The sequence below is a fragment of the Lonchura striata genome, chromosome 17 (assembly GCF_050655825.1).
Source record: "Lonchura striata isolate lonStrDom1 chromosome 17, ASM5065582v1, whole genome shotgun sequence".
NCBI lineage: Eukaryota > Metazoa > Chordata > Aves > Passeriformes > Estrildidae > Lonchura > Lonchura striata.
The window spans coordinates 11,004,360-11,020,863 of NC_140719.1; the positions used below are offsets into that span (position 1 = coordinate 11,004,360).

At 49.8% G+C, this 16,504-nt stretch overlaps 1 protein-coding gene across 4 annotated transcripts in view; it reads right to left on the bottom strand.

The window, feature by feature from the left end:
* Nucleotides 1–16,504, bottom strand: part of VAV2 (vav guanine nucleotide exchange factor 2) — a 122,316-nt gene that overhangs the window by 41,992 nt on the left and 63,820 nt on the right. For all 4 annotated transcript variants that reach the window (XM_021543574.4, XM_085594199.1, XM_021543575.4 and 1 more), the window contains exon 3: nucleotides 5,810–5,868. In XM_021543574.4, coding sequence (XP_021399249.1) covers nucleotides 5,810–5,868 — 59 coding nt within the window. The remainder of the gene's footprint in view (nucleotides 1–5,809; nucleotides 5,869–16,504) is intronic.

Consider the following 16,504-nt stretch of genomic DNA (forward strand, 5'->3'; position numbering starts at 1 on the left):
TCCTCTTGTTCTGTCAGTGCTGCCCAGTGGAAGAGCCTGACCCCACCTGTCTGCAACCTCCCTTCAGGAGCTGTAGAGAGCAATAAGGCCTCCTCTGAGCCTCCTCTTCTCCAGGCTGAACAACCCCAACTCCCTCACAAATGTGAGTTCATTCAGCAGAGCTGCTGCTGGGGAGGGGGGCAGAGAAGCTGCCTTTGCTTTGAGAACAGATGCTTGTGGGGTGACCTCAGCATCCCCCCAGCCTGCAAAGCAGCCGTGCAGGAAAACATGTCAAACATATTTTTTTCAGGCTCTCTGTGAGGATATAAACTTGCCAAAAAAAAAAAAAAAATCTGTTAAGAATGTTGTTTTATTTTAGTGGGAAAAGAGCTGCTTTTCAGCCAAGGATTCTGCTTATCAACAAATGGAGGAGCTTTATGGTGGCTCCTAAAGGTCTGGTGGTGTCACAAGAAACAATCTCCAGCTGACCTCCTGCTTGTGGGGTTTGTGCTGAGCTTCTCTGAGTTTGTGCTGGTGACCAGTTCCAAAAACAGCAGCTGTACCTATCTGCAGACACGGATCCTCCCACAGCCTTCTCCATCCATTTTACAGCAACACTTAAAGTGTGTACAAGGAAAACACAACGGCAGTAAAAGAATAATGGGCAGAGTGCAATTCCAGAGAGCCGCTGGCAGGGAATAAAACAGGCCTTGTAAAACCAACCTTCAGGAGAAGAGGTGCCCTAACAACCTCCTCATCAGCAGACACTTGAGGACTTAATTGTTAGTGCCTTTAATTGCTTGCCATTTTCACACCCAGCTGGATCCGCCTCCCATCCCCAGGGGCAGGGGGAGCAGAGACCAAATTTCATCTGCAGGAAGCCTCCAGCACGCTGGAGAATCCTTGAAAATGCCATAAAAGATCTTCCCCTATCTCCCTTCTCTCCTTCAGGACAGCGAGGGGAACATCATGGTCAGCTCCAGCTGGTGCCACCACATCTTCTGCAAGAAGTGGGGTTTGCTGATGAGATTGATGCCATAAGTTTTTGCTTTTCTATTTTTCAGCTTCTGTGCTGCTTTGCTGTGGAGTTCTGAGCTTCATAAGAGGGGATGGTGAGCTCTGTTCACAGAGCAGGGAGACAAAACAATTCCTGCTCCAGCTGGGCACCAAGGACAAATGATCCAAATCTCAGCCCAAGAGCACAAACAACATGGGACTGCCTGGGCTAAAGCTGGAATTGGACAATGAACTCCAATGTGCAAATGGAGTAGAACTAATCAAAGTGAGAGACCCCGGGAGCGCTCGTGCATTTTGGGACCATTTTGGTTCATCTTGGGTGCAGCCCTGGCTGGGCTCTGGTGCTGCCCAATGTGGATCCACTGAGGCCTTCTAATAAATCCCTGCTTTATTCTTTAACTCTGTCCAGCTCTGTTCTAGTCCAGCCTTCTCAAGGCATCAGGGTCACAAAGCCTTTTTACAGGGTCACCCCCACTGCAAGCAGAAGGGTCACCCCACACCACAGTGGGGCTCAGTCAGATGGGGAAATGGATTCAAGTCATGAAACCTGGACAAAACTCCGGTTTTCATTTCAAACTGGAGGCTGAATCACCGAGGAAGTTCCTGATCACCCCGTGGCACACACTGGGATCACAGACAGGGGCTGCAGGTCCACTCCTGTGCCCCCTGCTCCTCCCCTGCCTGGGCACCTCCTGCCAGGAATGCTGCTCTGCCTCTCCCTCCCCATCCCTCCTCCCTTTCCCCCCACACACATCCTGATATTATTGGCAAGCTGTTAAGTGCAGAAACTCCAGGGCTGACAGGGCTGAATCCTCATTTCAGCCTGTTGGATGCTTTACCTGGGCAAAGGGGGGCAGGGATGAGGCTGGCAGCAGGCAGGGGACCCACCTCTGGGTCAGTCCTCACTGCAGGCAGGGTGCTGGTACTCACCTGGCTGCCTGAAGCTGGCTCTGACCTGGCCTAATCCCAGTGCTGAGCCTTCCTCCTCTCCCCTCTCTGTCTGCACTGTGGAGATGGGAAAAGTCACACAGCCCTGGAATGGCTGGGAAGAGACCACAGGGATCTTCTCATTCCAATCTCCCTAATCCAACTTCCACTCTCCCAAGTTGCTCAGAGCCCCATTCAGCCTGGCCTGGAACACTCCACATCCACATCCCCATCCCGATCCACATCCCCATCCCGATCCACATCCCCATCCACATCCACATCTTCTCTGGGCAACCTGTTCCAAAAACCAGGATGGCCAAAATGGCCATTCCAGAGGGTGTCCATGGGCAACCCAGCCCTGAGAGCCCTTCCCACTGGATATGGACTGGTCACTTTGTCTTCCAACTCACACAAAGGGGTCCTGCCTTGGTGCCAAGAGGGGGAAAACTCATCCCTGTGTCCTTCCCTCCATGGCCCAGCCAAAGCATTGCCACTGCTCCTGTCAGAGAAAACCTCCTCTGACAACCAGGATTCACCCTCCTGCCCGTCTGCAAATGTTTTATACTGTCTTTTATTAACTGTGCTGCCTTCTGAGGAGAGTCACTGAGAGGTTCAGCTCATACAGAAAGGATTTCCTCAGATTTAGGGCCTCCATAAAGGCCTCTGAACATGCAAACCCCTTCCCGTTCTCAGCTGGCCTTTGCTGTGCACACATTAAAAATGCATGAAAGCAGCACGAGCCAATATTCCTGAACCTCCTGCTTTGCTTTCAGAGCTCTGCTTCCAGGAAAAACACAGATCTCAGGGAGATGAATAAACACGTGCCCCTTCCTCTGCTCAGAGCTCACTTTCAGGCCCCAGAGCACAAGGTGGGTGATGGAGCCCAGAGGACGCCAGGATGTGCCACAGGGAGCAGGGAACAGTCGTGGCTGTGGCAGGAAAGTCTGAAGGGAAAACAGGAAAAAAAAAAAGCTTTAAGAAAATAATTATAATCCTGGTTTATTGGGACCTGCAACAAGAAGCCTTGTTGTCCTCCAGAGAGCTGAGTTTGCTCAAGAAAACTTGGAATGAAAACTCGGGAAGGGAATGAAAATTCTTGCTCCAAAGCCCAGGAGAAGCTTTGCACGACATCCCTGTGCAAAAAGCACACTGCTACAGAATCCTCCAGGCTGGCTGGGAAGTGCCAGTCAGCTTGGGAATGGGGTAATGGAATTAGGGCTGCAGTGGAAAATCCTAGCTGGATAATAAAGGCTCCTTGTTCAGGGATGGAGCACAGTGGAACTTCTCCCTGGAAGTGCTGCGAGTCCTCCAAAGAGATGGAGGGAAGGATGAGAACCAATAACAAATAAATCTCTCCTGAGCCAGCTTTGTCCCTGTGCACAACCCTTTGGGACAACAGAGGGATCAAAACCCCAGCTAAGAGTTCCCATCCCATCAGCACAGAGCCTGCTTCCTGCAGGATTTGTGGAAGCAGCCCTGGGATGGGGACAGGGCAGGCAGAGGATGGTCACAGCAGGGCTGTAGCTACAGCTGCTGCACATTAGGCACATTGCAAATAAAACACTGCATCAGGATCGAGTTTTTGTCCTGTTTTTGCTGCTTGTTTCTTGGAAGAAACACTCTGTCATCTCCACAGAGCTACCCTGATAGCTATCTGCACTACTCTGGGAAACAGGGCTCCTCTGCCAAGGTTCCTGTAGCCAGAAATTATTAAGACAGAAAGACTGATTTCTTTTTTTCACTTAACAGCACACAAGATTGATTTTTATTTTTCTCCACGCCGTGAAACTTATTCAAGGACATGTAACAGGCTTTGGGATTTATTTCACTCTTAATTTGCGTGATCCTGATTCTCAGACCCTAAATAGGGATTGGAGCAGAGCCACATTCATGCTGTGGGGCTGAAGACCATTCAATCCACCCAGCATCCAAATTTCACTGTAATTTACCATGGGTTTAAACGCTGTGCCTAAGCCAACAAGATTTTTCCCACTTCTCCACTGGGAGAGGGAAGAGGATGGACCCAACAAGCTGAGGGGCAGTGGGGGCTGATGTGAGCAGTCCCTTCAGGGAGGCAGAGTTGCTGCTGGTTCCCACAAAATTAGATTAATTCAGATTCATTAATCTGAGGGGTTTGTGATGGTGCAGCAAGAAATCACCTTATTTAAAGGGAAGATGATGCAGCAATGGACAAAGCCAGGGCTCTGTGGCTGCAGGGGACAGTGAGATGGGAGGGAACACTCCCTGGAGGGCATTTTCCTGGAATTATAGAATTCATTTCTAGTCTGTTCTGTTTTCCAGCTGAAGAAGTGACAGCATTTGTTGCAGAGCTGGAGGAGAAACAGGGTTAATACACAGGAAAACAGGGTTAGAAGCAAAGGCTCACTAAGTTCCGTGCTATTCTTGTGTAATTACGGTGCCAAAGGCTTCCAAGATAAAGGATTTTAGTGGGAACTGTAAATGCCAGTTGTAAAATGAACGAGAAAAAAGCCACATACCCACAAGAATAGCAAAGCCTCTCTTGTCTCTGCATCCCAACTATGCCCAGCCCTCCACACAAACCAACAGGGGCTCAGCCAAAGCCTTCCCAGGGGATGGCAGCTCCTTCATCCTCTGAGCTGGACCCAGGAGCTCCCTCCCTGCCTTGGGAAGGGCTTTGCCAGGGGTGACACCTGGAACCCTCCCAGTGATGCCCCAAGACTCAAACCCAGCCCTTGCCAAGGCACTGCAGTTTGTGAATCCCCCACTGCTCCCGGCCTCCAAAGCCCTTGGATGTTCTTTTCCCTTAAAACAAAAATCACTGCAGGCTCCTGCAGGCCTCAGGGCTATCATCACAACAAACAGTCCTGAACTTACAGCACATCCTCCTCCCCCAAACCTCGGCCCTGCCTCTCCCCCAAGCCCTGCTGGGATCTGTGTTTAACAGATGGGAAGGCTCTGAGCTGGTTTTTACACGTGGAAAGCTGTTCCCCTCCAGCAATCTCAGCGCAGACAAGGCAGGGAAAATATGTTCCAACAGTGGGAATCGTGGCTGGGGGTGCTGGGGGTGGGTGGCAGGGCTGGGAGTGGGGCAGGGATCCCATCCATCCCTTCATCCTGGCTGTGCATCCTTGGGATGCACCACAGATCCCCACCCAGAAGAGCAGCAGGACACATGCTGTGGAGAAAATCAAATGTGTTCTGCAGTTGGGGGGTGAAAACACACACACTCCTTCCCCCAAAAAAACGAGGAAAGGTAATTTAGGCTGCAAACTCATCCCTGTTATAGCCATGGTCCTAATGAGATGTTCCCAGATTAATAAAACAAATGCACTCTAACAAGGGAAGCAATTGCAGAGTAATTTTGCAGGGAGCAGAACAAAGAGCAGGGTAACAGCTCTGCTTAACAGGGGCTGTCTGCTGCTTTGAATTCCTTCTCCTCTGCTCCCCCTGAGGAGGAGCAGGCAGCACACCCAGGTGCCAGGGCATCCTGCAGCCTCACCAGGGATGTGCCTTTGACCAAGCCAGGGGGACAGAAAGGCAGAAATGTCCCTGAGCTGTCCTGCACAGGGGCAGGGGACAGTGGGGACAGTGGGGTGATGCCACAGCTCCTGGGCACTGCTGGCTTTCCTGGGATCCCCCGTGGAGCTGAATAAAACCTCCAGTTAAGGGACACCTAGCTGCCCTCATCCTGCTGCCCTCCCCAGCACAAACAGTGCACACAATTCCTCATATTTTCACTTATTTCCTCTGAAACTATTCCTACCTACATCCCAAAGGCACCCTTGGTGTCTGTTTAACCCCATTATGTGCAGCTTCTGAAGAGCCTGATGTGATTAAATACGAGGAATATGCAGAGGGACAGAGACAGATGTTATTTTAAAGCATCATATGGAAAGGATCTTACCTAATTCCTTTGGTTTGAGCAATACTGTGGAAGGAGAGCCTGGATACTGCAGAGATCACCTGGAAATGAGAGAAAAAGAGGCTGGTGTGCTTACTGAGGACACAGGAAGGTTTGGTGGGAAGCCAAGGACCCCCAGCCTGGTGCTTGGAGCTGGACCCCACTGGAATGGATGTGCCCAGTCCCCCCCTCAGTGTCACAGTGTCACCATCAGGGCTGGGAGGACACTGCCAGTGCAAACCCTGCTTTAGGTTCCACCACTGAGCAAAAAAAGACATTTAACCCTCAAGATATTATTGAACAGCTTCATCCCAGCAAATCCCATCCCCACACTAATTTAATGAGCCCAGACCTGCCTTGACAGGTTTTATGCAACACTAAGAAGCATTGAGAAAACCCTCTTGCTTTGTGCTTTATTACAAAAGGATTACAACTAACTCCTTTCGTGTCTCTCCTCACACAAAATGATCTTATTGAGGCAAACTTGCCAAGACTGAACAGCTCTGACTTCTTGCAATTCAATAAAGATGCATCATCAGTTTGTCAGAGGTGAGTGCAGACCATCGCCCTTTCCTGGCAGAAAACAGCCAGGAGTGATTCAACACCAAAATATTCTCATCAGCATTGCAATCAGAAGCAATAAAACCACCAGGTTTTTCAGAAGAACTCCCATTTTTGATGGAAGTTTTAATTGCTATGGGGAATTTTCACTGGAGAGGAACAAAGAATGGGTTTGAGGTAGATTGAAGCTGTGTTTTAGCCTTGCTCACATTCAACATTTCAAAGCTGGATGAAAACAAACCTGTTATTTTTGGACTGGTTTCCAATCTCCTGGGATGGGACATGGATAAAGGGCTTCTTGAGTGGGCTCCAGGTGTACAAACCCAAACCCTGGGGACTGCTGCTGCCTGGAGCTGCCCTGCACCCAACCCACCCACAGGGACCCCTCATGTCCCTTTATTCAGGAATTTTACTTTGGGATGCTCCCCTGGGCCCACATCCCTGGATTTCCTCCCGGGACGAACTCAGAGCCTCTCTGCCTTCCTCATTTGTATCCCAGGACCTCAATGAGAGCCTCATCTCAGACCATCCTTTTCCTCCACACTTTTGCAACCTTCATCCCTCCCATTTTTCATGTCCCATGAATTCCAGCCTGGCTGTCAGCTGTTGGTGCCCCACATGTGGAGCCAAAGCCAGGACAGCAACCAAAAAACTGCCACAGTTTGGTGTTTACTGGCTGATTTCCATGTGGAAAACAGGGAAAGCACATCCCTGAAAGGCTCCAGGGATCATCAGGGCACAAAACACCACGAGTGGTACCTGGAACACCCAGCCCAGACAGAGCACAGAGACTGGAAATTCCACTGGCACCCCCAGCTCTGCTCCAGGGAACTTAAAATAGTACCAGGGAAGTCCCAGACTGACTGAATGAGTCTCTTCCATGCTCTATTTTTAGCCTCCTGAAGTAAAAATCCAGTTTATGAATCAGACAGTGCCACCGCGGGGTTTGACTTCCAGGGAAATTTAAGAGAAAAGCTCCCTGTTCTCCTCACCAACAAGGTTCCCTTTGTTCTTTGCTGAACAGCCCCAAGCTCTGCTCATCCTGGCACATCAAAGCCTGGGCACGGCTACCCATGAGGAGCCAGCACAGCCCAGTGAGGATCCCAAATCCACAGATCCCAAATCCACACTCAGGTGAGAAAGTGAGGAACCAGCACAGCCAAATGAGGATCCCAAATTCACAGATCCCAAATCCACATTCAGGTGAGAAAGTGAGGAACCAGCACAGCCAAATAAGGATCCCAAATCCACAGATCCCAAATCCACACTCAGGTGAGAAAGTAAGGAACCAGTACAGCCAAATGAGAATCCCAAATCCACAGATCCCAAATCCACATTCAGGTGAGAAAGTGAGGAACCAGCACAGCCAAATGAGGATCCCAAATCCACACTCAGGTGACAGAATGAGGAGCCAGCACAGCCCAGTGAGGATCCCAAATCCACAGATCCCAAATCCACACTCAGGTGAGAAAGTGAGGAGTCAACACAGCCCAATGAGGATCCCAAATCCACATTCAGGTGAGAAAGTGAGGAGCCAGCAGAGCCCAGTGAGGTTCCCAAATCCACGGATCCCTGCAGATCCCAAATCCACACTCAGGTGAGAAAGCCAAGCCACCCAGAGTGAGGGACCAGGCACAACAAACCCCCTTGAAGCATCTCTGGAAGGACTGTCCCAAAATCAGGAATATCTTTCCCAACTACAACTCCTAAGAGAAGGCAAGCCAAGTGCAAGGCCAGCTCCTCACAGATCCCAGGCCCCAGCCAGGGAAGAGTTTAAGGCTAAGTAATCCTCTCAATTTCAACAGGATTAAACAACATTCTTAAAAGTAACTCAGCCCTTAAGTGTTAGCTCAACTGTGTCTCATTTTCCCCTGTAAAACAGCTTATTTGCAGGCAAAGCCAGGCCTGATTCTGCCTCTGCTGTTAGGTCAGGATCTGTTCCACACCTGTGGGGCAGCAGGAGGGTCCCAATCCCAGCTGAGGCTTTTCCCTGCCCCTGGAATACCAGGACAGACCAAAACACCTAAACCAGATATTCCAACCTGCCCCTGAACACTTCATGGATGGGGCAGCCTCAGCTTCTCTGGGCAGCTTTGCCAAAGCCTCACCACCCCCACAGCCAAGAATTCCATCCCAATATCCATCTAACCCAAATCTCTGTCCGTTTAAAGCCATCTCCCCTTGTCCTGCCACTCCATCCCTTGCCAAAAGTCATCCTCCAAGTCATTAGAAGATGTTGTTTGGAAAAATATTCTTTTATCTGTGCATTTTTCTTCCAGGAGATATAGGGCTGTGGGTTTTAACAACAGGGGCTTATGCAGATTATTGCTATTATTATTACTTCTTCACCCATTTCTCAATGCAATTTCCTCCCTGGAAACTGCATTCAGCACACAAAATTACCATAAAAGCTATATATAACATCCCAGTGACAATAGGATGGCAGGAATATAAACAGGAATATAAAGGTACCAAATGCAGGTGATGCACAGACACTTTTCTCTACCAGTGACCTGCAAAGGGGAAAATTCTGGTGGTTTTGCCATGAAATTCCAGTGTGCCTTGTATTTATGGGCATGAGTTCAATCCAACTCCCAGCTGAGCATTTGCTGACCAGAGAGATCATTGCTGCAAAACAACTGCACCACAAAGTGAGGCATGAGGGCCCTGCAAGGGACTTCAGGCTTAAAAAGGCACAGAGTTCTGCACTTGGTGGGAAAAAGAAAGAAAATTAAAATAAAATAAAATATTCAAGACTCAAAGTGGGTTCCTCACACTCACTGGTCATTTTGGAAAACAACAAAGTGAGTAAAGAAATGGGATTTTTGAAAAAGAATTTTGAAAAACCACAATAGCCAAATTACTTCAATAAAAAATTTACCACTTCTCTTCCTCGCTTCCAACACTTTCCTTTAGGAATTACGGATTTTAAAACAAACCAAAGCCAATTAGAAAATAAATTATTATTGTCACTGCTCTTCTACTTCCTACGGCATTGTTTATGGCTGATGGTATCTCTGAGCATCTAGAAAACTCTAAAATAAACTTATTTTTTATTTGAAAAAACAAACTGACCCAGCGGGGCTGGAGAACATTTTGCCTAGGAGGAACTTTCCAGCTCTGGGCACTCCAGGAGTGACCCTGGGAGCAGGAATGAGCTGAGGGCTCACAGCCAGCACTGAGCACTTCCAGAATAGATTTGCTTCTAAGCAAATCAGGAGCTCTGCCCAACACTGATAACTGTGGGCAGAGATTTCTCTGTGCCACCTCTGCACATCCCCTGCCAGGCAGAGGGGTTTTCACAGCCTGGAATTACAGGGAGTCGTTTTCTGCTTTGTTTCATAAAGGACAAAACAAATCCTCAGGCCAAACATCCCCAGCCTCAGGCAGAAACTTGACCCCAAAATCAGAGACAAACTGATGGTATCTCTGAGCAGCCAGAAAAACTCTCCAATAAAAAATCTCTCAGGTCTGAAAAAACAAAGCAGCCGGGTTGGGGAGCCCTTGGCATGGGAGGAAGGCAGAGATACCATTTCTGAGCTGGGTAACAGCATCCCACATCTAAACACTGATGGGAACAGTCCCAGGGACAGGAGTGCTCAAAGAAAAGCACTCCTCAGAGCAAGGAGGATTTGATCCAGCTGCCTCCTGCCCGAGGTGCTGCAGAATCCTGGATTTTCTCCCACTGGAGCACCTGGAGCTCCTGTTTGCTCTCCTCCCTGCACACCTGGGCACTTCCCAGCACCCTCCAGCCACCTGCACACAGCCCTGGGCTGGGCACCACCTGGGATTTGCACACCAAGGTCTCACCAGCAGCTTCCAGCATCCCATCTCTGTGTTGGCATTTCCCTGTGCCAGGGTTTGGACCTTGGCTGGAGCAGCCCTGGAAATCCAGAAGAGCCCAGAGCGTGAGGGGAACACAAACCACAACCTGCTTGCTCTGGATCAGTCATTGTGTTCTTGCCTGGGCCATAAACCTGCAAGAGCTGATGCCTTGTGAAGGCTGAGCTAGAACAGAGCTGGACAGAGTCAAAGAATAAAGCAGGGATTTATTAAAAAGTCTCCATGGATCCACCTTGAGCAGCACAAGAGCCCAGCCAGGGCTGCACCCAGGATGAACCAAAATGGTCCCAAAAGGCACAACTGCTCATGGGGTCTCTCACTTTGATCAGTTCTGCTCCATTTGCACATTGGAGTTCATTGTCCCATTCCAGCTTTAGCCCAGGCAGTCCCATCCTGCTTGTTTTTCTCTCTCCAGCCCACGTTGTTTGTGCTCCTGGGCTGAGATTTGGATCATTTGTCCTTGGTGCCCAGCTGGAGCAGGAATTGTTTTGTCTCCCTGCTCTGTGCAGAGCTCAGCATCCCCTGATGTGAATCCCAGACCCACACACTAAAACAGCACAGAATGTGAAAAATATAAAAGCTAGAACCTGAGGCATTAACCCCAAGCCAGCTCTTTTCCCTGGACACAGAGCAGCCAGGACTGCTGCTGCTGCTTCAGCATCCCAGGAATTTACTGGGGAATCCCTTAAATCACCATCTCCTGATTCGAGCTGAGAAAAGCACCAGCCCTGGCTGGGCAGGAGGAAATCAGCCGTGGTGTGATGATTTCCTGGGATGCCAAGGGTGGGCACAGCCCCATGAAAGGATCCAGTCAGATGGATTTTCCTACACCCATCCCCTCAAACCAGACCACATCCACCCAGCTGCCTGCTGAGGATGAGGCTGTTCAATAATAACTGGTTTGGACAATGGGTTTGAGCCTTTCCAGTGCCTGCCTGGGTGATTTTCCATGATTTCCACAGCTTCTCCTGCCATCCCCACTCATGCCAGTGGTGCTTGCTGGCATCCAGCTTCTGGAGAGGTGCCAGCTGAGCGGATTAGGGCTGATACATATCTGATCAGGATTTCAAATCAAAGCCAGGGAAGTTTTCCTGTGATGGTTCTGTCCCTGTATTCACTGTATTCAATGCCCAGGGGAAGTCTGGGCATGGTAAAGCCTCTTCCCTCCTCCAACAAACACCAGGTATCCTTCACTGCCACTTCCATTTGCTTTATTGCTGGTCCCAGAGCTCTGGCAGCTCTTCCTCTTCCCCAGCCCCACAGGGTGGTGAAACCCATTAGCTGTGAAGTGCTGCTTTAAGCCACACTGTGTGTTTCAATGGGTTTTTAAAAACAACGTTATTAAACCATCACTATTTTGCATTAAACCCATGATTTGGCCACATTACGTGCTGGGGATGCAAATATTAAGTCACTGGGCAAAGCCACAGCTGATTTCCAGTGGGAACAGGACTCATGTAGGATTTTGACAGGTTTATTTTGGGCTCTCTGGGGCTGGCATCATGTCTAAAATCATGAAGCCTTTCAAGAGTGAGCAGTCACTGAGAAACCAGCACTGCTCCCTTACAAGGAGGAGAAAAGAACAATTCAGGTGGATTTATGGCTCCTGCTAGAAAATCTCTGCACTCTGTCACACCATCATAAGTTACCCAGATGCACACACCCCATCTCCTATATTTAAGATTCCAATTTGTCTCTTGCCATCACAGACCAGCTGAGGAAGGAAGGGAACACTGTCACACATCTCTGGCATCCCTAAACCCCAATTTTGCGTGCCAGAGGTGTCCGTGCTCCTCTGTCCCCACCCCACAATAAACACCCCTGGCCAGGGGCAGGGCAGGGCAGGTCCCTCATTCTCCCAGGACACAGAGAAGATCCAAAAGCAAGAGGAGAAGAGGCAAAGGAGCCCAACACGGAGAAAAGAGCCACAAACCGCTCCCTGCACAGCTCCAAACGCAGGAATTAATGTCCTGAAACTCCAATGCCTGCTCTGTGCTGCCGAGTTCCTCTAACACAACAGCAATAAAGAGTTATTCTGCTCCTTAATGGGCTCTCTCCTGCAGCACTGCCTCCTTCAGGACTTTTATTATCTCTATGTGATAGCAGCGACTGGAGCGAGGAGCTGCCTTTGATGAGACTTTAAAAGCCTCAGGGGGGGAAACCCAGCGGTTTCTAAAGAGAGCCAACACCAAAGCAAGAGAGATGGGCTGGGAAAGAGCCTCCAGCTGAGCAGGGCACAGAGATCCATTTGATGGCCCTGGAATAGTGGGAGCTCAGCCTTTGGGGAGAGCTCAGCAGCACCCATGGGTGCTGGGTGTGCTCCCTCCGGATTAAAGATATTACAGAATTGCCCCTTAGGAAAATAATCCAGTGTGTGATGGTTACAAAAGGAGCTGGTCCTTTGGGAAAGGAGGGTAATGGGGCAGGGGAACTGGGCTTTTCCCTGCAAATGAGAGGGGGGGAAAGCCACAAACGAACTGGCTTGGCTTGCAGCCTGGCTCAGGTGAGCACCAGGCAGAGCTTCTCACTCCACACCCCAACACAGCCCCTCTGCTCTGTCCAGCTCCTTCCTCTGCCCCTAATGAGCTGTTCCCTAATGAAGCTGGAAGGATGCCGAGCGCTGAGGAGGGAGTGGAGCGTGGGAAGGTGTGGAACACGTGGCGGGACGTGGGCGCTGACAGCTCCGACCTCGCCGAGTCCCTGCTGAAAGCCACCAAGCTGTGCTGGGCACTTGGCCCGGAAAGAGGGGCAGGAAGGGGGGAAAAAGGCAAAAAAAAATTCCTTAAAGGCACTAGTGAGCCTCAAATGCTGGTAAATTAGGTTTACACAGGCGGTCTGCAAACCCTGAGGTGCCACAAGGATACCTCGTGCTCGGGTGTGGGAGCACGGGGAAGGGAACAGCAGCAGGACCATGGGGAAGGGAACACCAGCAGATCATGGGGAAGAACAGCAGGAGCATGGGGAACACCAGGAGATCATGGGGAACACCATCAGGATCATGGGGAACACCAGCAGGACTATGGGGAACCCCAGCAGGATCATGGGGAACCCCAGCAGGATCATGGGGAACTCCAGCAGGAGCATGGGGAACTCCAGCAGGAGCATGGGGAACACCAGCAGGGTCATGGGGAACACCAGCAGGACCATGGGGAACACCAGCAGGACCATGGGGAACACCAGTAGGATCATGGGGAAGGGAACAGCAGCAGGACCATGGGGAACAGCAGCAGGACCATGGGGAACCCCAGCAGGAGCATGGGGAACACCAGCAGATCATGGGGAACACCATCAGTGTCATGGGGAACACCATCAGGGTCGTGGGGAACACCAGCAGATCATGGGGAACAACAGCAGATCATGGGGAACCCCAGCAGGATCATGGGGAACACCAGCAGGAGCATGGAAAACACCAGCAGGAGCATGGGGAACACCAGCAGGAGCATGGGGAACTCCATCAGGAACATGGGGAACTCCAGCAGGAGCATGGGGAACACCAGCAGGGTCATGGGGAACCCCAGCAGGATCATGGGGAACACCAGCAGGAACACTGGGAAGGGAACACCTGGACTAGCGCAAGGTGACCCTGCTCATGGCAGAGAGTGGGACAAGATGGGCTTTAATGTCCAAATTCTGTGTTTTTATCTCTCCATGACCAGACTCTAAATTAAAAGCTGCCAGCCCAGCCCTTTCATCAGCTCCACCTTGAGGTATTCCAAGTGAATTCCAAACTAGGGGACTTCCAAGGCTTCCTAGCACGCTGCAAGGAGAGGCTCTCCTGCACAAACATCCCCCCCTTTCCCCCAGTATTGATTGGATTTGTTGAAACAGATGGAAAAAACCATCTAGTCAGATGCAAAACACGGATATCCAAACCTGCTTCCAAGAAACTGGCTTTAATCTGTATTAAGTTTAATCCCTTTTGATCAAGGCCTGGGATGTAAGCAGAAAATATTACAGATTTTCACATACCTTTGGGCTCCCATTTCCTCTTGGCTCCAAAAGGGAGCTGGGAGGTCAGAGCAAAACATGTGGAGCACCAAAAAAAGAAAAAGAGGTTTAGGAACATTTTGCATGTGCAGGAGAAACTGGAAGCATCCATATGAAACCAATCTACTTGCACAACGAGTAATTCACCTATTGGAGAGAGAGAGAGAGAGGGAGCTCAAAATTCTCCTTGCCTGATTTTCTTCATCATTATCCCAGGTGCTAAAGGAAAAAATGCAGCCATGTATAAAAACAGCACAAAAGAAAGTGTTTAAAAGCCTTTTTTTTTTTTTTTTTTGCATTTTGCAGAGCCCCCAATTTCTGGAAGGGCCACAGCCTCCAGCACAGGTTTCTCCAGAGAAGTTGAAATCCTTTCCAATCCCAGAGCAGCAGAGCTGCTGGGAGATGCCCAGCATCTGCATTTGGACAGACCAAGGACAGGATTGTCCCTCCTGCCACACCCAGGGGTTTGGTTTTGGTGTCACCATCCCACTGGATGCAAATATCCCACTTGAAGCGAGGCACCTGCAGCTTCACACTTCACACTGCTGTGGGCCAAGCCCTGAAGCTTTTCCATTGATCCCTCAGGCTCTGAGCCCTGGATTCATCCATTTAACTGCCCCCATCCTACCTGCAAAGCATCAGCTCTGCCCCAGGGAGCCTCAGGGAAGCCAAGTCCCTCCTAAAGCCCTCCTGCAGCAGCAGCTTAACCATCACAAGCTTTGAGACCAGCTGTGTTTTACAAATCAGGAGAAAAACTCCTTTAAGCTCAAAGAAATTCCTGTAATTCCAACGTACACAAAAGAGGCAGGAAGCAAACAGGAGGTTTTTTAAGTGCACTGTAAAAGGCAGCTTTTAAGAGTTTGCCTGGGATTTGCTGCTTTGATTTGCTCAAAACCTGTGTTTGCTGTGTTTGCAGGGATGGGAGACCTTTCCCACTGAAGTTTCCTTCCCTGCAGCTACAGGGAGTCAGGGCTGGCAGCAGGAATCCCTCTTGGCTCCACAGATGGAGGGGCTGCTCCAACTTCCTGCACAAGCACAGACCTACCTGAGTGAAACAGATTCACTTTCACAGCTTTAAGTTAAAAAAAAAAAAAAAAAAAAAAAAGAGGGAAAAAGGCCCAGAAGAGGAGGAAGGTGCTCCATGTGCCCATGAGCTGTGGGAACACACGAGCAGGAGAAGGCTGGAGCTCCCCTCTGCCCGCACCCCCTTCCCAAGTACCTCAAAACACAGAGTGCCATTGAGCAGAAACCCTCAGGAAGTAGAACAGTAGGAGGAGAAGCACAGGAAAGCAGGATGAGGCTCATTTCCTTAGCCCTAATCCTCTCCCAGACCCCAGGGAGGAGAAGCACCTCGTAAACTTGTGGGGTTTATTATCATTACAAACAGAATCCCCCCAAAGCCAGCCAGCTCTGAGCTGCCTCCTTGTCCTAACATGCCTGTTAAATATCCATTTTTCAGGCACTTGGGGACACTTGGACACAGCACCAAGGCCCATCACATGAACAGGAGCTGCTCCAGAACCCTCAGAGCTGCTCCTCAAACTGAGACATCTCTTGAGCTCAGCTTCACCCCGGATTGTTTGCAAGTGCAAGGTCCTGGTTTCTTGAGTAACTAAAAACCCTTGATAAGATCACCTCAAGCATCCCACAACAGTTCAAGTGTGGGGCACAAGGAAGCAAACTTCTCCTTTCTAAACCAGGAAACTTCAGTTCAGATGATGACTTAAGCTCTCACCCCTTCCTCCTGAGCTGGAAGAGGCTCCCAAACCCCACAGAGGCACATTCAGACAGGTAATCAATCAGGGAATCATTTACCCATCTCCTGCACCTCTCTGAGAATGTCTGCAAGCATCCAGCATGTCTGGAAAATAACTGACATGAACTTCAGCCCTCCAATATTGCCAATTTAGCTGCTATTATCATCCCTTCCGAAGTTTCTCTAAGGAAAGAAGGAGTGATGCAGGCTGCTACTCATGGAGGCAGGCAGGAGAATATTCTCCCTTCTGTCCACAGGGTCTGGAAGATTTCACCTCAGAAAAAAATGCCCAATTTATCCAGGTTATTGAGAGCCATCACAGAGATTCACTGCTCTTGACACAGAAAAAAAAAAAAAACAACCCATCCAAAGCTGTAGCTCTGGTTCAATCTTTAGCTATAGTAAGAAGAAATTCCTCATATATTTTCACCAGACTGTTTCTATCGACTAATTTTCCCTGTCCTGAGCATCTGGAGCAGGGGGATGTGTCAAGATTCTGCTGCTGGCCTGACCCTTCCATCAGCATTACCCAGCTGGACACCTCAGTCCCT